Consider the following 22,159-nt stretch of genomic DNA (forward strand, 5'->3'; position numbering starts at 1 on the left):
TTTCTATAATTATTCTTTTCGTTGGGTTATTTTTGTAAAAGTAACTTCTCCCACTCCGATCGCCACGTATCAAATCGGCTCCTCGCCGATATATATAAAGACTGTTCACTCTTCTTACGAGCCGCCACCTGGTAGTATTTCTACTCTTCCCTTTCCTTCTCTCCAAGAAATGGAGGCGACACCGCCGCCGCCGCCGCCGGAGCTGGCTCCGATGCTTGAAGCCGCCTCGGATTTTGCTTCTTTCCCTGGTAAACCTTATTTTCCCCATCAATTAATTCCGTTCGTCTTATCTCGATCCTTTCTTCTTCTTCTTCTTCTTCTTGCTCATCTGTGCAGCGATCTTTGTTGCAGGAATGCAAAACGATGCAACTGTGAAGGAATTCCTCGATATTTTCCCCCTTCCCGTTCTCTTTAGGTAGTGCAATCTACTTACCTCTCTCTAATTTTGTCCATTGCTTGTTGTTTGGCGTCACGAGCGTGGAATTTAGTTGAACGTCTGGGGTTTCCGTCTAAACGTCAATATAATGGACTCAAATTGTAGTCTCTTGTTTACATAGTGCCATGCCTGTCAACTGTTTGGTTCTTTGCTGAGCTGAGGCGTTGTACCTGAACAGTTCAGGGTATCTCGTCTCTATCTTGCGGCAACTTGGTGCCCATCTCTCGAAGTGGAGCATATAACATGAATACTTTATGATCTGGAAGTTGGTAGGTCTGGTTATTGTTTATTTGTTTTGTTGAATGTAGAAGCGAAATGAGAATTGCTTGTGGATATTGCTTAGTTGCATGCCTTTTAAGTTTTTGGCCTTCTTTTAGCAATTTCATGATGTCCTGCAGGTTGTGGCAGATTAGCTAGCTCCTTTTTTTTTTTTTGTTGTTGCTTTGTGCGTTGGGCTAATGTGTTTTTGAGAGGAGTTTTTATCTTCTTACGTGTTCTTTGCAGGGTGACAGTGACTTTGCAATCTGCTGATTGTGATGTGAAAATTTTGTCCTTGAACCCTTAACTCTTCATTGTGGTGTAACATGACTTCTGTTTTTTCAGTGCGTTGCAAAATGAGGCTGATGTACCTGGGGTAATAGACACACTGGTTGCATGCCTGGATAAATTATTCAGTACGAAATATGGTGCATCCCTGCTTCCAAAGTACGCCGTATGTATCATGAATCCTCTTCATTGCTTTCTCTTGAAGATTTGATGGACAATTAACATGTTAAATGGGATATATTGGGCATTTGAGGGCATATTTTTTATTTTTTTGCTTCTACTTTGGAGGCTAGGCAGGCATTAGAGTCCTCTGGAATAATACACTTTATGCATTATCAGTTGAGATATAGTTCTGAAATTTTTAGTATTATTTACTGTAACTCCGTATTGAACTCTTCAGTAGAAAAGGCTAAAACTGCTGAATACTGAATCCTTGAGAAGTTTCTTTTGGTAAAGATTTTCCTTTGTGTACTCCAAGGGTCCCATTATATGATAATGGTGCATATAATTAGTTCCTCTTTTGCGCTAACTTCTGCTTTCTTTTTCCCTTTCAGTCCTTTATACTAGCTGGATTGCAGTCTGACTCTCAGGCAATCAGATGCCTAGCTTGTAAATCTGTACGTCTATCAAATAATGTTTATGAAATGAATCTAAATCCAGATATTATCTTGTTGATTTTGTTTATAGTTTTAGAAGGATTTTGGAAATATATTCAATCTCTTTCTTAGATGAACTTTACATGCTTTGAGTTATTCATATGACTTAAGGAATAACGGTATCAGCTGTAGATGCCACAATAATATGTTTTTTTACTTCTTTATCGATTGACTGTTCTCCTATAATTATGTTCCCCTGAATAAGCCAAAAGTTATTTCAGTCCATATTCTGAGTCAGCAGAAAACTCTCCATGTGATCAATAGTTGCATTTCTTGTACATTTGTAGAGTTGATTCTACTCCAAAAGACTCATGCCAACTTGTATGATCATCAGGTGTCCCATCTTCTTGAAAACACTGAAGATTGCAAAGCTGCTGTGCAGACTCTTGAGGGACACAACATATATCCGCTACTGCTCAACAGCTTACTTGATGGGTATTTGCCTCCTCAATGTCCTTTACATGCATCCTTGCTTTCTTTAAACAATTCTATTCTTTATTCACGAAATACTGTATTGCCCGTTGATTCTCTTAACTCTCCGGCACATTTTTGCAAGATGAATATTTTTAGCTCTACTTGTAGTGCTCATATCTCCTTTAGGTGACTTGCGGAATATTTGTCCTTTTCACTTAGTACTAGAACTTTTCAGAGTCTAATTGCATATAATATTGATTGCCATAGAGAGGAACAAACTTCAACAGCATCAATCAATGCCATAAAGTGTATTGCTCAGTCTCCCGGAGGAATGGTAAGTAATGTCATTGATTATGCCATTGAGACAATTGGAATACACATCCTCACCCCTTTGGATTTTATTTTATTTCATTTTCTTTGTACAACTTGTGTTTAGGGTATTGTCTTTCCAGATCCTAGTGAAGGGTCCAAACAACTCAAAGACTTGGCAGCTCATTCGTCATCGCTGGTATGATGTGCATTTTCTTTGATAATTCTTGCTATATAACTACAGAAGGTTCTTTTCCTAATATTTGATAAATAATGATGATAATACTGCAAGGTACATATTCCTCTATTTTAACTTTTTAATAGTCTAGGTAGTGTATACAGTCTACAGACATTAAAAAAAAAATAATGTACTTAATATCCTGTCACTGTTCTTTGAAGACCCAATTGCTATTGGTACTTCTTAATTTTCAAATTGTATAAACAGTAACCATCTCTTTCTTCAATACCTACTATAAATGTGCCAATGGATTTCTAGGGACGCATTCGGATTTTGGCTCTCATAGTGAAGCTGTTCTCTGTTTCTAGTTCTGTTGCAACAGCAGTATATGACTCCGACCTGCTCAACTTATTTGAGGTTGAAATCAATGACAGGCATGATATGCTCACAACTTTGAGTGCTCTGGAGCTTCTCTATGAGGTAGAAAGAAAAGCAATATTTAGTGTTGGCTTCTGCATTTGCTTTCTTATCTTTATTTATTGCATTGTCACAGCATTTCTTTTTGAGTTCCATAAATCCGGATTCTTCAGAGTTCAGACGTGTAATCCCAGAATTTGATGATTTCCAACTTATTACTTTTGCAATTTAAGAAAAAACTATATTAACTGAACATGTTGCTGAAGGAGAAATGCATGTTATTCTGTTTGTGTGTCCAAACTTATGCATAGGTATATGGGGACACCTTAATAGCTCTCAGGGAACAAATGACTTGATAGTTCCTAGCTGGAAAACTATGTGATCTAGATGAACTAAGACTATTGAGATCATTGATTATGTTTCCTCTAGCTTTTATCTTCTTTCTTCTACCTTTTCTCGATTCTAACATCCTATTATCTCTCTCATAACTATCATCATATTTTTGTTGTGCAGAAACAGATCATATCTTTCTTCTTCAACTCTCATATCCATGGGACTCGATCTGTTATTTCTTAAATGCAGTTCTTACTTAGTCTGATTGTCTGATATTCGGCCTATTGGCCATTAACAATTTGATTAGAGCACGATCAAACTTGCTCTGTTCTAATCAGAACCACTGATGAGACCATAAGCCTCGTAATTACATTTCCTTAGTTTGCGTTATGTCCAGGTAAAGAAGGTTCAATTGTTGCTTGACATCAATTTTTTTCAGCACAATGAACTTGGATACTCAAATTACATGCTTAGACTAGGCTGTTGACTAATCTCTGTAGTGAGGCTTTCAGTAGGTTTCCTTGTATTTTAGCTAATCATCTATAGTTATTTTTCTTTTGGTTGACACTTGTGCTCTTTCTTAGTTGGCAGAATCTCCTTATAGTTCTAGATTCCTGTTGAAGACTACCTTGCTTCAACTGTTGATTGGTATGATCAGGTACTTTGCTTATGAGTCTGTATGCTTGCTTTATTAATTCTTAATCACCCCGTCTTATATTTTAATAGCTACTCTTGTTTCAGTAATTCCTCTGTTGATACTATTCTACGATCAAGAGCAGCTTTGATTAGTGGGAGGCTTCTTTCTTCAGTCGATGCTTACACGACAATTGATAAATCAAGTAAGATTAGTTCCTTAAACTCAAAAACTTGTGAACAATGTGAAAGCTATATTAATTTTTAGTGCGGTATGTGGATTATAATTTCCTTGATTATTTTTACTATCCACTGTGCTATCTGATGTCTTATATTAAGTTATTAACTGCTGCACTGTGCTATCTGATGTCTTATATTAAGTTACTAATTGGCGTCTTTTCTCCGCTGGGGATCTTGGTTTGGGATCTATGTATGCGAGCTTATCTGTAAACAATCAAAATTACCTGACCGCTGGAGTTTTTAAACTAGATGAAAAGTAGATGTGCTTAGATATTCACTTCTTTTTTGTGTAGGATTGGTGCTTTTTGGCCAAAGTATGTTTCTCGTATGCCATCATTTGAGATAGTCTTTTTGATTTTGAGTTATTCCCTCCCTAAAAGATTTGGGGCCAGCATTTATAGGTCATGTATGCCAAATCAAATGGTTCTTTCTAAAATCAGCATAAAATGGCCACTTCAGATTTCATGCCAAAATGTTGACACCCAGACAACAAGGTGATCAGACTCCTTGCTTGTGAATTTAATCAATATTTTTTGGTTATGCTTCTTTTGCATCATAGGTGAAGCTTAGTTACTGGTGACGTGTGTTTGTATTGGCTTTTCCTCATTCAGTCTCTTTGCTTTTCAATTACTATGAACTTTTATAACTTACAAAGAAAACTTGTTGGAGTTATGTTTTCTTTATCAATTGAATTTTGTTTTTCATATTCATTTTGGTATTCTTTTATGAAAACCTAGAACTTAGTACTAGAGGAGCTAACCAAATTGCTGAAATTGTTTTCAGGTGTTTCAACACTTCTGTTTGCTATTGATGGAAGACTGAAGCTGCTAGACAGTCAAAATACAGATGAATGTGAGAGCATACTAGAAGCTCTAGGGTTAATTGGAGCAAGTAAGTACTCTCATAAAGCCTTTAATATAACTTCAAAGGCAAATCCAATGGAGTTCATTTCTTATGGTTTGCCAGAAGAATCTCATGAATATTTGCTGCTGTCTTTTCTTGGAAGATTTAGCTATTTGGTTGGGTCTTTTAAGTTTTAACGTTATTTAATATTCTCCAGAATTCCTGGATCAACTACTCAAAAGGATGTTAAATTGTTAATATTTTGCTTTCATATTCTTGTTTGTGTTATTTGATGTCTAGCAACTGAAGGAGCAAGTCTGTTACTTACAAGTTCGTTTGAGGTTGCAAGCCATGTTGTAGAATCAGCCTTTGGTCGCCAAAGTAGGGGTAAACAATTGGTATGTACATAGTGACTTCTTTATTTACTCCAAAAATATATTCTTTTATAGTAATTCATTATTCCCTGATCGTTCTTATCTGGCCCTCATATACTGTTTCATGATCTGCTTCTGCTGCAAACAAGTGAATTTCATTTATGTGCTCTTCGTATGCTCTCAAAAATTAACTACAGGCTAAACAACTTTTTAGTTATGCTTTAGGTTGTAGTAATGTTATTCTCCAGGTTGAACTAAATGATGTATTCAACAAGTGCCAATATCAAGATAAAATTGACACACAATTTCAAATAATAGATGGCTCATCAAGACTTCTATCATTTTGGTTTCTCTTATATTCTGTCGTTGGTAATTTTACTTATTAAGATGATATTAATATGTTGGAGCCTGTGTCATCGAGAATACTTTTCTCTGGAGAACTAACATAGTTCTTTCAGGCTTCTTTACATGCCCTTGGAAGTATATGTGGAGTAGATCGACCAGAAGAGAAAATGATGCTGGACAGTAAAGCAGAGGAATGCCTTAAGCAACTGTTTTATGCAACAGCAGCCAATAGTCCAAAACTGACTCCGTCTGTTAGTAACTTACCCTACTGTTCTATTCTTTTTCTTTATCAGGAAGTTTCTCTATTTTGTGGAAATAAGTGTATCATGCTGCACTATGAATTGTTGACTTTAGTCTAGCTGGTCAGCTTCATTAGTACGACTTTTCAAGCATGACCGGGTATCTCTATGGGCTATAGCCTTCTTTAGCACCTTTCCATCCTCTTTTGTGGGGAAAGCGATGTTCACATATCTTGACATTTGTATTCCTTTTAAATGCTTTCAAATTTTTTATATTTTGTTAACAGGGTCTTCTTTTCTCAATACTGCAACAAGAGCCAGAAATCCGAATAGCTGTAAGTGGTTCCCAATGGACATATCCTTTCAATAAGTATTTGCAATAGTTAATCTTTATTTAAATCTTATATCTGTTTCAACTTGCGACCTTATTGCTATGCTTACTATTATTTCAAGTCACTTTTAAACTTTTAATTCTTATCCCGCAACTGCATCTCTTATTCATTTAACCTCTAATGTTCTGATCGAATTTTGGGATGCTGGCTGACTATAGTACAGTTTATCTTTTTGATATTTGAGTTGTTCCTTAATATGTTTTCCAGTGCTTGCAGCATGGAGTCTAGGAACTGTGCAATTTCTTATGTTTAGCTCACCAGAAGTATGGAATTGCAATTAGTTTTTTTTTCATGATGTTTGCCCCTCTAAAGTTGATATCTCTCAAAACATATATTATTTGCATGGATATCCTCTTGATTATTTTTCAAGTTAAGTCTGAATAATTTAATAAAAAAGACACTTAACCAAGAAACACATATTTTTTTAAGAGAATAACTAAGAAAATACTTGAAAGCTAGAATAAAGATATTTTATTTTTTTATATTTAAATTGTTTAAAATTTACCAGCTATTTAACTTTAAGGGTATTCACGCAAAATATAAGGATTTTAAAGGATGTGCATGCAAAAACCATGCTTGAGGGATACCGGATACCATACAAATATCAATTTTAGAGGTGAGAATTTTGAATGGTGTGTGTACAAAAAACCCTATATATATTTATTTATTTATTGTAAATGTTCGCAGGGTTATAGATTGATAGCTGGATTGGTGGTTCGCCAGTGGTGTTTGATGGAAGTTTGTTCAAAGCAGGATATTATTTCTGTGGTGACTAATCCACATGCTGAGACTACAAAGAATGGTTCGCTTATTCTTCTTCATAGTACAGTTGATCACTTGTTCACAACTCGTCCTGTAAAATGTGAAGTACTTCTGTTGAAAATGTTTCATTTCTTATGATTATTTGTGGCGCACCGGTGGAACATTGACTGTTGTAATATTTTATGATTAACTCAATATGTGCTATAACTAATTTTGCAATTTCTAGGTATGGATGCCCGGCATGTGTGTTGCGTGGCAATTAGCAAGTCCTTATCATCTTCACCATTGCTTCATGATGCTAGTATTGCTGGAATTGCAGGAAAGGTATGTTTAGCAATCAAGGTGCACATAGCAAAATTTGGTGGAATTAGAGGTAGAATCTATATAATGTGAAGATGATTGAGACAATGACACTAGCCACACTTATCAGTTGCAGGAAGCCATCAAGAGGGGGCCTTACCTTACCAAGAAGCATATTGAAGCCCAGCCTCTTGTCATCACTGCTGAGAGATTTTGAGCTGGTCCAAATAATTTCACGATTAACGTTAATTTCTATCCCTAGGCAGAATAGGAATTAGAAGCTATGTAGTTTATTACTCTGCTGAGAAAAAATTGACATGGATTTTGTTAAACCTCCAGAATATATTTGCTGTTGATGCTGGATTAACAAGTTTATTTAATTAAAAGCTCTGATACCTTGTCATTGTCGTTGTGTAGCAAGTCAATTATTTATCTATAGTGGTATCTTCTTGTTTAGAAAAAGAAAATTGCGCAGAGTGATTCAACGAAATTGTTTGGGTATTGAGCATTGGTATTTCAACATGGTTGCATTCTATGATTTTCTTTTTCCCAAAGAAAAATGGAACTTGTATAGTGTCTCAGCTGACCTGATTCTATAGAAATTCAAATTTCGATACATATGAGTCTCTCTTTAGTTATTATGTCAACGCTGATCCTTTTAGTTTGGTTGCACCCTATGTTGAAACTTGAGCAATACAACTCAATTGTAACTTAAATATTGACCTAAATCGAATATGAAATAAGTCGATATCAGAATGGACTAGATGCCTAGATGTTGTTGGTCTAGGTACCGGTCGGTATATGATTCAAATCCTAAAAAATTTAAACAGAGTCAAACGAATATAGTTGCAATCTACTATCCATAATCCAATAGAAACTTGCCTTGTGGCCCCGTAGGCCGTAGTGCAATCGAAGTTAATGAGCTAGTCGAGTTGGGACCCTCTCTGATTCGTTCGTTCGCCGAAACAACGGTGCTTGCGCCTGCCACGTGGAACTAGAGACGGGTTTGCTTTTCCCGATGCACCGGAGAGACTCCGAACCCGTTTAATCTATCCATTGGCTAGAATGGACGGTGGTGATGTACGTCCCTGGTACAAGTTAATTAAAGTTCCTTTCCCTCTCTTTAGTCTCTTTCGTGTCGTCCTCCTTTACCTCCCCGATCGCTCGCTCTCTCTCTCTCTCTCTCTCTCTCTCTCTCTCTCTCGCGTAAACTTCTCCGAAGAAACCCTAGCTCTCGTCTCCTTCAGGTTTTACTTCGAATTTTTCGCTTGTTATTTTCTTAGCAGAGTTAAGATAAGTAGTTCTCTTCGTTTTTAGACGAGAGATCCTTTAGATTCATACGCGATTTCGAAGCGTTTGCTCCATTTGTCTTCCTCTGGTGTTTTGAAGTTAATTCGTAGCTTTGATTGTTCTTGCGCTTCTGTGGCACTTCTTGATAGTGATATCTGTTTGATGTTAACGCGATCACGACACTTGCGGCACTTCCTTTTGTTTTCTGCAACTCGTCATTATTCAAGATGAATTATTTTGAAGCCTACTTGCGATTTGAGCAGAATTTTTGATGAGATACATCTGACTGGACTATGTTGCTGTAAGGCTAATTTGATGGGTTCACGTTTGATCTTTTCGTTTAATTGGAATAAATAAATAAGCTTAACTGGTACGAAATAATCAAGGTGAGTGCGGAACGTTTGGTAGGATAAAAATGTCTATTGCGGCTATTAAGTAGCAAAGAAATAGGAAAAGAATCTGAGGTGGTAAAATCCGATGGTAATCATAAGAATCTGAGGAGGTAAAATCCGACGGTAATCATGCATGCCAGTCAGTTAGTTAACTATGAGAAGATAAATGAATTGTAGTCAAACACAATCTAAGTGGTGATGTTGACGAGGATCACTTGAACAAATTCTTAATGAGGTGCTGGTTAATCCTTTCATTTAACTAGCTAATTTATGGATGCACCAGAAGTTGTAATATTATGCATGCTTATCTTTTTCTCCTTGTTTATTTCACTTACTTGTGTTTGTGGATTGCAGTTTGCAGATTTTTCCAGATGATTTTATGTGTTTTTGATATCTGAAGAAACTCGGGCAATGATCCTTGATTGATGTTCTTTGTTTAGGTTAAACAATATATATAATTCAAAGGGCAATTTTGTGTGTGAAATACTTAAAACTGATTTCTGATGCCTTGCTAATGTACATGTTCATAGGAAAAGAGTGGCGAAGCAGCGACATCAGCTTGGGATAATATATTGACGTTTAATTACATGTATGTTCAGGAAGATGCCAAGTTCCAATCTTCTGATTGGTGAGCAGTTTGGCATTCCATATTTTCTTTTAATTTTTCTCGTGAGCCTTTAAAGAGGTTATTTACTTATTTATTAATTGATCTTTGCCTCCTCTGATTGCACCTTTATAAGCAGTGCCATGGGAGAAAAGAAGAAACCAAGAATCATGGGCTGGGGTCTTCGTCAGTACAGTACAATAGGTAAGGTAGTTGACTCAATGTTTCTTGACATTTTTGAACTTAGAGTCAGCTTATACTTATGGGTTAAACAATATTATGTTACCACCCATAATGATACCTGTATGGAAGTTGCATGATCTCAGTTGTTGTAGTATGCTTTGTGGAGGATATATCATTAGTATAAAAACAATTTCCTATTGAAATTATATATTGTCTTTCTGCACGAACTGTATCTTGTTTTGTCTTTCAGTTTGTAAGAAGGTCGAGGCCAAAGGAAGAACAACATATAATGAGGTAATCTGTGCTGTCTAATAATGCTTTTCTCTTTCATGTTTCTTCCTTTTTCTTTCCTTTTCTGGTTGATATTCCTTATAATAGCTCGAGCAATGAATATCACTCCTTTTTTTCACTTCTATATTTTGTTTTTATTATGAAAAAGATGCGGATGTTGAAGCATAGGCCTTTCTAATTGGATATGCTAACTTCAATATACAAACAGGGCATTGAGTCTAATGACACAAGATTCTGCTACTTAAACATCTCCTTAATTTAGAAAACATTCACTAGTGAATGCTACAAAAATTTTATGTGTTTATTATGAGAAATATTTTTTCCGTGAAAACCATATAAAACATCAAGCGGATTTTGAAACTCTGAGCAGTGTACCATAAACATATATCTGATGTTTTTGGTGATCACACACTTGTTTGACAATGCCTACTTCTTGCTCTCACATAATCCTACCATAGTCATTTGTCATGGAGTCCGAAGTTTGTGTTTTTAAATGTTTAAATTTTGTTAGGATACTGGCTTAATGCAAGATAGCAGTTTGAACTCAAGGCCCTTAGCCCCTTAGCTGTTATATTAATATGGATCAAAAGGAAAAAAGTCTTACTTTAACTAGCAGTAACTCTCAAGGTAAATTAATTCGAATAAAGAGCGCAGTACCTTCTCCTTTTTATCATTTTTCTTAATTTAATCTATCTTTTAATTATTCTAATTTTTAAGGTGCATATCCCAGGTTGCAGACGAAATTCTAGCTGAACTGCCATCCCTGGTGAATAAGGGTGAAGATATAGAGGTTTGTTCTGTACCATCAATTTCAGCTTAATTAAATACACACAGACATGCGCAAAGAAATGTTTACAGGTGGCATTGTCAAATTATTTCTATTTGAGTAGTTTGATGAGAAAAACATCCGGCGGAGGGTGTACGACGCTTTTAATGTTCTCCTGGCAATTGATGTTATTGAGAAAGACAAAAAGGAGATAAAGTGGATAGGATTTCCTTCTACCAGGGCTGAACAGATAAAGAAGTTGGAGGTGAGTTCTATTGGATAAAATGAAAATATATCAGAATTGAACGTCGATCAAGTGCTATGGTTTACTAATCTATAATATGCTCATGATACAACCCTGACAAGGAACATATATGTTAGTTTTTAGTTTTGTTTTACATTTTATAGGAAATTCGCTTGGATCTTTTGAGCAGAATCCAAAAAAAGACAGCTTTCCTACAAGAAGTAGGGGATCAAGTAAGCTCTAGCAATTTAGTCATATGCTCGTGCTAGTTTTACTTGATATCAACGTTCTTTCAATGAATTGGTGGTCACCTGGTGTGGTTGCTCATCTTTGCCTAGTGAGTGATACTTGTGTTACTTTTTGTTTCTTCAAGTTAGTAGACCTCCAGAAACTTATGTCACGCAACCAGAAATTGCAGAAGTCAGCGAATATTTCTGAAGGTGTCGCACTACCATTTTTGTTGGTCAAAGTATGTACTCTTTATTCTCATATACTGTAGTAATGCTGTAAATGTTTTTCCCTCTGCCTAGTACAATTGCTTCTTCATGTTTTCCAGTTAATGGTTAGCTTCCTCTCTCATGACTGGTTTGGCACATGTCCAGTTATTTAAATTATTAGCAGATTCTTTCTTTTCAAGGAAATGCAGATTATGGAACTCTGATCGAACCGTTTATTGTTAATTTTAGTCAAGTTCAGCATGAACAGTATCCATTTTGCATGAATTATTCCTGATGATTATTTCCCTTTATGTTTAAGTTCTTTCTTTGGTGCGTTTTGATTTATTAGGATTTATGAAATACTTTTGCGCGGGTGATCTTTGATGAATACAAGTTAGAAGAGCGTTGACAATTGATTTAGGAATAGTTGAATCGGTATTTGTATGATTTTCCAAATTAACCCATGCTTTAGTCCTTATATGCAATTTGCATGGCGGGAGCTTCATGGACTAGGTCACACTTTTTGATTGATAAAGTAATTGTATCTTGAATGGACTACTATGAGTGGATCTTGTAGCCTTCCAGTAGAGTGGCATACCTTTTCATGTAAAGGTGATTTCCTGTATATTAATGAACATCTTATTTGCAAATTGCAATTGATGCTACTTTGATGTATTTGCCAAACATTTGCGTCCTGACTATCTTGCCTAATCTGGAAAAGATCTGTTTAAGCTCTCATAACATGGCAGCTGCAAAGGTATTCATCTTTAATAACAGCTGACATTTTTTGACTTAATATCTTCTTACTAGTCATTTTCATTGATGTAACTTCTCTTGGAGCAGACTAGTCCCAAGGCAACAGTGGAGATTGAGATTTCAGAGGACATGCAATTCGTTCTTTTTGACTTCAATGGGTATTGCACTCTGCACCTTTTATTGTTAACACATACTTGTATCATCTATTCGTTAAGAGTTGCGGAACCTCATCCATGCAGTACTTTTTTTTTTCTTCTGTTTTTAAGCTTAGAGTTGAGGCAACTCTTAGTTACCCTCTTTTAATTTTTTCTAATGTGTCTTGTTTTGCCAGAGCGCCATTCACCTTGCATGATGATGCTTCCATCCTCAAGGCAATGCGGGTGGAGCAAAAGAACTGAGCATGCAACCCAAAGTTCAGTAGACTGTTCAGATATGGATCCTGACCAAATTCGCAGTAGCATAGCCACCTTCTTCATCATAGAACTCCAAACTTATTAATTGTAGTTATTGACATAGGCAATACCATGTTGTTTCATCTTAGTAGTCAGGTTTTACCTGCATTTTGGTACATAGACTATATAGTTAAAGATGGAACAAGTAGGTAGTCCTACATGAGTACATGTCAATAGCCAAAATGTACATATTAACTGACTATACTTTTTGCAAACGATTGCTATTGAAGGGTGGTACTCTTATTTACACTTTTACTCTGAATTTCTTGTTCTTGTTTATACGCTTCAGGTGTCTGCTCGCTTCAGTGTTGTAGCATAAGGTCTCATTTACATTAGTAATAAAATCAATTCTAGAACAGATATTCTTTTTATTATTTTAAAAAATAAGAATTTTATTGTAGGAATAATTATTTTTATATTTATTTATAATCTGAAATAAGAATGTACTAATTATTTTTAATATAATATAAAATAAAAAAAGAGGAAAATATATTTTGGTTTTTATGAAATTATTATGAATACTCTCTATAGTATGTTGATGCGATATATATTAAAGATAAATTAGTAATAGAGTTAGAGTAGTATAAGATGTACTTTTAATTAATAATATTTTTATTTTAAAATAAGGTTATTATGATGTTTAGCTTTTATTATGAAATAAGGATTGTGTTTCAGAATAAAATAAAAATTATTGAGAGCATGGTTTGTTCTTTTAGTTTTCATCCAATAGATAAAGAGAGGATTTTATTTGTAATATAGGGTGTTATTTGTACTATTTCTTAAATTAATCAATCTCATTAGAGTTTCACTATCTTCGGGACAGATGAACTCGAAGCGGTGAATCTGAAACTGTCAGTCGCAGACAAGAAGAACTCCCTGAGCTTATTTTCTTGGCGGTAAAATAGTTTCCAGGAGATGGATGGCACGACGACTGACGTTATGCATAAAATTAAAAGCATCAATAATGGCGCATAGACATAGTCTCACACATCTCAGTCGATGACATAGAGAACTATCCTGGCCGGTGATACGGTCTCTTTGGTCCGTTCTTGGTTGCTGTCTCCTCCATCCGGAGAAGGGTCAACTTGATCAACTTTTGGCTTGTAGCCGTGTAGGGTGTATAGCAGGATAGGTAACTCTCCCCTGCACCGGTGGCTCCTGCTCGTCACCATTGCGGTTCAGATCGAAGAGGTCAGTGCCTTAAAGGCCAAGGCTCTCCTTTTCCCTTCTAGCCTATTCTGGTGGTTTGCTGTTCCAGGGCTCCTTCCTTGTGGGCTGGGCTACCATACCATTTATTCTTTTGAAGATCACACTCCCCCTCCTATATAAGGTCAAGGTTTTTTCTTCTTTTTTGTTTGTTATTATGACTGACTGCTCACTGCTCTCAACGTCGGGACCGTTGCCCTACCCTCTTTATTGAGAGGAACTGTAATCGCTTGACCATTTTCTTCTCATCAAGCATTTTCAGGATTCTCTTCTTTATCCATTAGGCCTTTCGTCCCTGCCGGCCCTCGTCCTTCGTTCGTTGCCTATCAGTCCTTTTGGAGAAAGGACTTTATTCCGCCTACTCGCTCTTTGGCCTCCTCTAGTGATTACTGGGCTCCACATTTCCCCTCTCGGAGATCTGGGCTTCTCCTCCCTCCTCACTTTGTATTCCACTCCCTTTCCCCTCCTCTAGAATCCTCTCTCCTTTGATCCTTCCCCATCTTCTCCCGTCTTCTTCAATAATATATCTGGGTTTCTCAACACACACACACACACACACACACACAAAATGTAATAAGATCTCTTTTTTCCTTGGACAAGTTAAAAAAACATGGATTATGGACATAGAAAATCTACTTCGCCAGTTTACACGTGAGGTACACTAAAGCATCAAGCCAGCACACGTTTCACTCATAAAGTACCATGAAAACCCATTCTCTCTTGGACTGTTACATGGCTAAGAGTTATTCACACATTGCGATATAGTAAATAGTAGTACTGAAGTCTTGCAATATTCTGTAACAGTAAAAAGCTTGGGGCCAACAATGACGTCAAAGAACAATATACACACTCCGATCAGTTAGCACCTAGCACCATTACATGCATCGAGAGAAGTAGGTTTGACCCACGTATCCTCCAGCCATCGCCCTTCTCACATTAGTCTCAAACATCTTAGGATTGTCCCGAAGAACTGCAGCTGCATCATGGTTCAAGGGATCCTCGTCATTCGGTTGCTGCAGATAGAAAACCAAAAAAAAAGTTTAAATAGAGAGAAAATTTCATCATAAAAATAAAGTGAATGAACAAATGATTCTGATGAGTGACTGATGTCTACATGCAGAGACAAGGGTGGGTACTACACAGAAGTTCCAGATAGTTCAGTCCGACATAAATCCTCTCTTAATTTACTTTGATGATGTAAACAATATCTTTAACCACACTTCTATTTTTCCAAGGGTTTACAAGAAAGTCTTCATCATGGTTGACACTTCCAAAACTCATAAACTGATAAAATTTAATTCGTCAATCAACTTGGATCTAAAACAAATTCATGAGTAATTATACAACCATGAAGAAAATAAACATGCAACTAAATTCAGAGGCGGTTATTATCTTCTAAAAGGATTAAAGCTTTACAATAAATAAGAAGATTAGAAATACCAGAAAAAGGAGATTCAAGCCGTAGATGATTGTGTTAATATTGAGAACAGGCTTCCAATCTTCACGCAGAATGTTCAGGCAGACATTTCCTTCCAAGTCGATATTAGGGTGATAAACCTGAGTAAATATATATTTCAGTTCATAGAATAAAAAAGTTTCAACAAATAACAAGCATCTTTGGAAAGAAGAAGAACGACTGACATTTAGCAAAATCCAGTTATACCTTCGTCTTGCACTTGACCTTTGGTGGCTCATGAGGATAAGAAGGAGACACTTGGAAGGTAAAAATAAATGCACCACCTCTGACCGACAAGGGATAAGACACGTAAGATTCAAACAAGATGTTATGGATCAGGAAATACAACTTTGGAAAGAATGAAACAAAATCCTGAATATTAAAAAAAGCTTCACACATAACAGCTATATAGACATACAGAGAGTAATATTCTCGGGTTACATTGAAACATATTATAAATCAACACGAAAGAAATCCTAGTATTCCTAGATGGAATTGAAAAATGGCTAGCAACTGGCAAAACATTACTTACTGGTAATATCCTTCATCAGGGCGAATGCAGATTTCAAAGTTCATCAGATCATCCTTCCCATTGGGGAAAGAAATGGAAATGGTGTTAGGTAAGTTAAGCTCACTGATATCTGTAAATTATGGATAACGGATAATCAGGTAAATTGTCTTAAACTCTTCATACTCTAAAAGAAGGTGAAATATCAGATGATGAAATAGGCGCTTGCAGAAGTTAAAAGAAACTTGCAACTCTGAATTTGAACAAATAAGTTGTACGTGCAAAATGTTAAAGTTCTTATCCCCATTGTAATCCCATGAAATGCAACTGACAGAAAAAAAGAGCCCAAAAGTTGCATAACACTTTCTACATATAATTATTCAAGCTAAAAATAAAGAAATTACAGTGAATGGGGCTGCAGCATAAGAATGTGAATCATGAGAAACTGTGGAAGGTGAATGCAGGAAAATTGCATGACCATGCAACCGATACCCCGTTAGCTTAAAGATCAACCAAAACCAGAACACTCATTCATAAGAGGGGAGTGGGAACAACTCTATGAATCATTTTGCATTTTCAACTATCATTTGTGCAACCTTTTAAAACTAACTAGAGACCATGGCATCTTTACTCAACCAAAGCATCTGGGGAAAATATCTCTATACCTTTTCATGCCTCTCTTGAAATTTCTGCTTAAAATGGATCACTCCATGCTGACACACTGTGTAGCATACTTTGACAACTCCATTGGCTTATATGTCCCGTATTCTAAATATATCTTTCCCTCATCTATTATTTATCCATGTCTTGCTGAACTAAGTTTGCAATGGATGTAGCCAATAATACATTAAGCAACCACTTGGACCACCTGACCTTTATTGTTAGTGCCATTTCAACCAACATGCTATACCCAAGAGAGCTTCTATCTAACCAATGAATAAAGAAAGCACTCCCTGGAATAAACTTGCAACTAAGTATTGTAGGGTATTTTCTTAAAATAATATAAAACGAATCATTCATAAAAAAGAGTTTTTTTGTTTAAAGAATAGTGTTGCACGACTGTTGGAGATAAAATTACCAAGAGTTCATCCGTAATTTAGTGAAAAAAATAATATCTTAAAAAAAGCTACAAGCATCTTGCCTCATCAACCCAAATTTATAATTTGATTCCACTCCACTTGACAAATTTCTCCAACAAGTATAAACAAATTGATAATAAGAAAGGTAGCTCAAGCAATAAGAAATTAAAGTAGATACATATATAAAAGACCTTCAATGCAACAAACCTTTATGAAGACGTAATTCCCCTGCACTCTGCTTCTTAACCGAAGACCTTCCATTGGGATTTGCTGCATCTTCCCTTTTCTGTCCCTTTATTTTAAATAGATTTATCATTGTTCTGCAAATAGAAGGCAAATACCATAATAAAAATACAACCTTGTATAAGAAAGTATAGGCATATCACAACGCTTTCATCCTAGGATGAATTTAATTCACTCGGATCGTGTGGAGTTGCCCTTCTCAGGAGAAGTCCCAATCCTAGTATAGATCAAGAAAACTCACAGATTCAACAAATTTTCTTACTAAACCCAATCCGTTTCTCGAAAAGCGCTACTACAAGCAGCAATCATTAACCAAATCATCGGAACTCCAAATCCAACAATTAGAAAGAAGTAAGTCTCAGAACCACAACAAAATCAACTTGAATAAACAATTCCTAGATATGAACTCATCAGCGTAAGCTCCAGCGATGCAAGGATTAGGGTCAGGGTTAGGTCGTCCTCGACTAGATGATGGAATTCGCCTGAAGGGTGAAGAGAGAGAGAGAGAGAGAGAGAGAGAGAGATGCACCAAAAGGCACGGATATCGCCGGAAAAGTTTGCCGGGGAGAGAAGGGAGCGATCGGAGCTTGGACGAGAAGAAGCGGAAGGGAGACGAATCGGGTGATGTGGGCAATTATTTCGTGGGATATTTGACAATTGACATGACCGCTTTTTTAATATGAGAATTGCCTTTGTATATGAACCCCTACATTTTAGTATTATCGTAGAACAACCCTTTTCTTTTTCTTTAATATTTTGCAGTTGGACTCCTACACTTGGGTATATTACCAAAAGCCCTATTCTGATTTCTGATTCAATTGGAAGGAACGCGATCAATATATTCTAATTTTGACTAGAATCAATCTTTTAGCTTTTAAAATTAAAAAAACAAAAGATTAGGGGAATTTTCAAACTTTATTCTATTGCAATCACTATTTGTTACATATATATATAAAACTAATAGCAACTTTATGTGCATTTATTTTTCCCACAGGAACCATAGAAAGATCCTGGTAAAGAATATATGAGTGGGGGTCGTCTGTAAGGAATGCAACGCAAGGTTATCAGTGGAGCATCATCCTTTCTCCTTTTCCAAAGCATTAAAGCATCTTGTTATAGTGTGTATAAAATTGGGCAAATCCAAAGTCCGTGCTATGATATCTTAAGATCAATCCAGATATGCTCACAAGTGGTGAGTACATACAAAGGAGATATGCTCATATGTAGCTCAGTGCTATGATCAAATTGTTTATTATGTCAAGATTCAAGAACCGGTTACATATTTGTGGCGAAATGTAGCAGTAATCAATCAATTTCCATTTGGACTATGGATACAAAAGACAGAGAGAGAATAGTTTTTGTACACAAAGATATTAGCATATAGATAACCACTGAACTGAAGATAGGAATGCGCAGAAATACATAGTAGCAGAAGAATTTGTCCATCTGAATGTTCATCTATTGTTGCAGAGAAACACAATTCTGGCAATAACCACATTAGATTTGATTGTGAAAATACCAAGGTACAAAATTGAAGCACCAGATTTCTTTTTCTTCTAATCAGATCCCCTTTTCAATCTGAATGATGATTTACATGTAAAGGAAACTTTGTTGAACCGTAATACTCGCATATGCTATGAGCTAGCAACAGGAACCATCTCATATTCTATCGACTTTTTGTGCTTCAGAAGCAGGAAACAAGCACCACCAAGACTCTGCTGCAAACATATGATCACTGAAAGAAGTAATCCTCCAAAAGGAATAATGATATCCCATGCAAGAGTAAAGAAATCATCATGAGGACTAGCATAGATATAAGATGACTTCACACCAGGTATATAGCTTTGAGCTCTATAAGCATCATACACATGAGGTAGTGCCCGCACGAGAGAGCTGCCAACATAAAAGGAAGGGGCCAGGACCTTATCTTTGGAATCTGAGAATACGTTGAAGATAACTTGAGGGAGCAAGAACCCATCAAGTATCAAGCCAGCATAAGATATCAAATCCTCCCATAGAGTATGTCGGTGCACAGAGACTAAATATGGTCTTTGCTGTGCAGCTTGATTAGATTTCATGTGAATTAACAAGGCAATTAGGCCCCCAACAACATACAAAGGTGCACAAATAAAGAGAGCCTTCTTTTCAGTAACCCACATGGCTCTTTTTCCCTCATCTACTGATCTTGCAGTCCATGCAATCTGAAGAAGCCGAAATTGCAATAAGAAGGCCACCATTGTCATGACCCTCACTAGAACCTCGTTCACCTCAAGCCATCCACCAGTCCAAGACAAAACATTTTGCCTGCTACGCCCAATGAAGAACAGAGCTTCAAAGTTCAATACTAAAGGTATCATGTAACCCAAAGACAGAATAACAAGCATTGTAACAGATATGGAAGGAATAATTTCCGGATTCTTCTTCACATGGAAGAGCTGCAAGCCAATGAAGATGCAGGATAATGTCAAAGAGATCAGAACCATGGTGATCTCTAAATCCATTCTCCAGATTGACGCAGCTGCTTGTGCTGTGTAAATACCATATGAAGTAATCTCCAGTGGATCAAGGAAAAGAGGGTCCGACCTGTCTCGTGTACTCCTAATTGCACCTCTTAGATGCTCTCTGGTCTTCCCATTCAAGGGAGCAAACTGGACATTAATAAGAACTTGACAGTCCATAGAATCATTAACTTCTGCTTGCTTTGCAACATCCAGGAAATCCACAGGTCGGCAACCTACCAAGCAAAGTGAACCTGTTCGAGTGTTATATATTCCTTCTGCCAAGATTTCTGTTTCTTCATTCAGATTTAAGGATGCAGCGGGAGAGGTGTAGCTTATTTTATAGCTTACATTCAGAAGGCTGTGGCTCATTTCTGTTGATGTAGGCTTGGAGAATGGAAGCACTCTGTCCGACATGAATGATCCACTAGAAAATACATCGCCAATTGTAACTGGGGCTGCATATCCCCGGGCACTTTTTCCCTCAGCATTTGTCACAGAAAAACCAAATTTCAAATCTACAAATGAACTCCCATCAGGGTATCTCTCTTTCCTTTTGTTATGCAAATCATCCATCACACAGGACATTCTCACTACATCCATCTTGGTGTAGTTGTATTTCAAACCAGAAAGATCATCCCTATTTCTTCCAGTGCTCTGAAATGAAAGCATGCTGAAGTTATCTGGGCCACCCTTACGCGGCTCGCTCCAAATACGGCCAACAGCAATGCTCCTACTCCTAATTGACCAGACGGCTGGCAACCAAAAGCTCATCCCAAATGGACAATTACCAACAGATAAATTAACAGGAGTATCCTTAGAAATCAGCACATTACAAGCAACAAGACAAAGCCGGCTGTTCTCCTTGTCCCAAACCCCTTCACCAACTAGTGCATTCTTCGCAACCACAAAGCTATGATATTGGAAACTAGTCCAATTGGAGAACACTACATACATATGTATCTTCCCATCGTCAGTACAATGGACCTGATTCAATGACATAAAATGCTGGTTAAACCCAAGACTCCCTCTTGCTGGAACACAATGTCCATCTGAACAATTCTTCCCACCCTCCAATCTAAACCCACCTTCCAATACACTCTGCAGGCGAGAACAAGAAAAACTAGATCCAAACCCTCGCGATTCTTCCAAACCACCTACACGAGAACAAGAACTCTCGGCTCGGGCGATCTGCGTGTACTCATAATTCCCCTCAGCGTAGGCCAAAACCGAGATTTTATCAAAGTGATTCGAACTACCAGGAGCATCCAAGCTCATCAAACTCCCACTGATGAAACTAGTAGAAAGTTCGAAATTTTTTTTGTAATTGAGCTTAAAAACAGCTGCGAGATCAACGGAGCTACCTTGCTTGGATCGCCCGACGCCATTCCCCACCATACAAAGAAATCCACTAGACTCCGACCAGAATCCATCTAGCTCGAAGGTGGCCTTTGCCCTCCGGGAGAAGGAGTGCGGAATCCGAGGCCGGACACGGTGAAGCAGAGAACGATTCTCGGTGAGGTTGCGGTGGGTGGTCCAGAAGGCGCCACCTCCGCCGCGTAGAAATAGGGTCCCGGCGATCTTGAGTACGCCGGGGGTTTGCGTCCAATGGATGGATCGGGGGAGGAAGGAGAAGGATCTGGGGAACGGGACGCTGAAACCGGCGTCCGGGCCGAAGAGGGAATCTGCACCGGAGAAGTACCCGGTGGACAGTGTAAAGGTAGAGAATTTGTCAACGGAGGCGTCCGATTGCGGGACGGCGGCGGCGGCGGCGGTGCAGTGGTCGGCATAGGAGATCTTGGAGGAGGAGGCGGAGGAGGGGAAGAAGAGGACTAGGAGGAGAAGATATGGACAGAGGGAGACCCTAAACCTAGATTTGTTGGAGAGCGGCGGAGGAGGCGACGCCATAGTTGAGGGATCGGCGTCTCGCGCGAGAGAGAGAGAGGAGAGAGGATCGGAGAGATCGTAGCAGCCAACGGGAATTAAAAGCAGGGGAAGAGAACGTCCTCAATTTTCGAATTATTTACGTGCCAGCCACTATCAGCAGTGTTTACTGTTTAGTTACCGGCAGGTCGGTAGGTGAGAAAATGGGAAAAAAAATCACTTTTATAAACGTTTCTAGTTTTAATATTTAATTATAGAAAATAAATTAAAGAAAACACTTTCTTATTTACCAAAATTAGTTTTTTTTTTAACTCTTACAAGAAAGTCACTTTACGGAAGTCTAATTATTTCATAGAACTCCACTATCTAATAACAAAAACACACACATATTATTCATGTATTATATTATAATCTTAAAATATTTTTATGTTATGCCTTTATTATAACTATTAA

At 37.3% G+C, this 22,159-nt stretch overlaps 4 protein-coding genes across 14 annotated transcripts; 2 read left to right on the forward strand and 2 right to left on the reverse strand.

Annotated features, from left to right (window-relative positions):
* The first annotated feature begins 36 nt into the window (after positions 1–36).
* On the forward strand, positions 37–7,820 carry LOC140797384 (uncharacterized). 3 transcript variants are annotated; one of them, XM_073150770.1, is made up of 17 exons: positions 38–248; positions 352–415; positions 1,040–1,148; positions 1,537–1,599; positions 1,973–2,073; positions 2,320–2,386; positions 2,489–2,560; positions 2,858–3,019; positions 3,874–3,947; positions 4,016–4,128; positions 4,946–5,053; positions 5,306–5,403; positions 5,838–5,975; positions 6,251–6,298; positions 7,043–7,157; positions 7,344–7,441; positions 7,548–7,820. In XM_073150770.1, the coding sequence occupies exons 1-17, from the start codon at positions 170–172 to the stop codon at positions 7,632–7,634; spliced, it is 1,596 nt and encodes a 531-aa protein (XP_073006871.1). In that variant the 5' UTR covers positions 38–169; the 3' UTR covers positions 7,635–7,820. The 3 variants fall into 3 exon arrangements, with proteins under 3 accessions (XP_073006873.1, XP_073006871.1, XP_073006872.1); XM_073150771.1 differs by having other exon boundaries at positions 39–248; positions 4,031–4,128; XM_073150772.1 differs by lacking the exons at positions 7,344–7,441; positions 7,548–7,820 and adding an exon at positions 6,879–6,971 and having other exon boundaries at positions 37–248; positions 7,043–7,156.
* A 687-nt stretch (positions 7,821–8,507) lies between these two features.
* On the forward strand, positions 8,508–13,079 carry LOC140797385 (transcription factor-like protein DPB). 8 transcript variants are annotated; one of them, XM_073150774.1, is made up of 12 exons: positions 8,546–8,664; positions 9,454–9,539; positions 9,630–9,727; positions 9,840–9,907; positions 10,137–10,180; positions 10,908–10,967; positions 11,068–11,208; positions 11,352–11,420; positions 11,561–11,656; positions 12,346–12,381; positions 12,468–12,538; positions 12,712–13,079. In XM_073150774.1, exons 3-12 carry the CDS (start codon positions 9,687–9,689, stop codon positions 12,776–12,778), a joined length of 693 nt encoding a protein of 230 aa, XP_073006875.1. In that variant the 5' UTR covers positions 8,546–8,664; positions 9,454–9,539; positions 9,630–9,686; the 3' UTR covers positions 12,779–13,079. The 8 variants fall into 8 exon arrangements, with proteins under 8 accessions (XP_073006879.1, XP_073006875.1, XP_073006877.1 ...); XM_073150776.1 differs by having other exon boundaries at positions 9,843–9,907; XM_073150778.1 differs by lacking the exon at positions 12,346–12,381 and having other exon boundaries at positions 8,508–8,664.
* Positions 13,080–14,638: 1,559 nt separating this feature from the next.
* On the reverse strand, positions 14,639–18,077 carry LOC140797857 (NEDD8-conjugating enzyme Ubc12-like). 2 transcript variants are annotated; one of them, XM_073151539.1, is made up of 6 exons: positions 17,854–18,077; positions 17,289–17,401; positions 16,027–16,135; positions 15,702–15,780; positions 15,479–15,595; positions 14,639–15,051 (listed from the first exon to the last, which is right to left on the reverse strand). In XM_073151539.1, the coding sequence occupies exons 2-6, from the start codon at positions 17,395–17,397 to the stop codon at positions 14,914–14,916; spliced, it is 552 nt and encodes a 183-aa protein (XP_073007640.1). In that variant the 5' UTR covers positions 17,398–17,401; positions 17,854–18,077; the 3' UTR covers positions 14,639–14,913. The 2 variants fall into 2 exon arrangements, with proteins under 2 accessions (XP_073007640.1, XP_073007641.1); XM_073151540.1 differs by lacking the exon at positions 17,854–18,077 and having other exon boundaries at positions 17,289–17,543.
* Positions 18,078–18,606: 529 nt separating this feature from the next.
* On the reverse strand, positions 18,607–21,788 carry LOC140797119 (uncharacterized). The gene has a single exon (XM_073150382.1). It carries the CDS (start codon positions 21,728–21,730, stop codon positions 18,959–18,961), a length of 2,772 nt encoding a protein of 923 aa, XP_073006483.1. The 5' UTR covers positions 21,731–21,788; the 3' UTR covers positions 18,607–18,958.
* Between the last annotated feature and the right edge of the window lie 371 nt (positions 21,789–22,159).

Source organism: Typha latifolia, chromosome 11 (genome assembly GCF_019914945.1).
Source record: "Typha latifolia isolate L0001 chromosome 11, TyphaL0001v2, whole genome shotgun sequence".
In the NCBI taxonomy this organism is placed as follows: Eukaryota; Viridiplantae; Streptophyta; class Magnoliopsida; order Poales; family Typhaceae; genus Typha; species Typha latifolia.

Bases quoted from the DNA above. Each gene is read 5' to 3' on its own strand.
- LOC140797384 (XM_073150770.1), top strand. From the start codon at position 170: ATGGAGGCGACACCGCCGCCGCCGCCGCCGGAGCTGGCTCCGATGCTT. The intron at 1,600-1,972 runs GTACGTCTATCA...TATGATCATCAG, and splicing joins GATGCCTAGCTTGTAAATCT to GTGTCCCATCTTCTTGAAAA. The intron at 7,442-7,547 runs GTATGTTTAGCA...CACACTTATCAG, and splicing joins TTGCTGGAATTGCAGGAAAG to TTGCAGGAAGCCATCAAGAG.
- LOC140797119 (XM_073150382.1), bottom strand. From the start codon at position 21,730: ATGGCGTCGCCTCCTCCGCCGCTCTCCAACAAATCTAGGTTTAGGGTC.
- LOC140797857 (XM_073151539.1), bottom strand. From the start codon at position 17,397: ATGATAAATCTATTTAAAATAAAGGGACAGAAAAGGGAAGATGCAGCA. The intron at 16,136-17,288 runs GTTTGTTGCATT...CATAATTTACAG, and splicing joins GGAATTACGTCTTCATAAAG to ATATCAGTGAGCTTAACTTA. The intron at 15,596-15,701 runs GTATAACTGGAT...ATATTTACTCAG, and splicing joins AGGTCAAGTGCAAGACGAAG to GTTTATCACCCTAATATCGA.
- LOC140797385 (XM_073150774.1), top strand. From the start codon at position 9,687: ATGTATGTTCAGGAAGATGCCAAGTTCCAATCTTCTGATTG. The intron at 10,181-10,907 runs GTAATCTGTGCT...TGCATATCCCAG, and splicing joins GAAGAACAACATATAATGAG to GTTGCAGACGAAATTCTAGC. The intron at 11,421-11,560 runs GTAAGCTCTAGC...TGTTTCTTCAAG, and splicing joins TACAAGAAGTAGGGGATCAA to TTAGTAGACCTCCAGAAACT.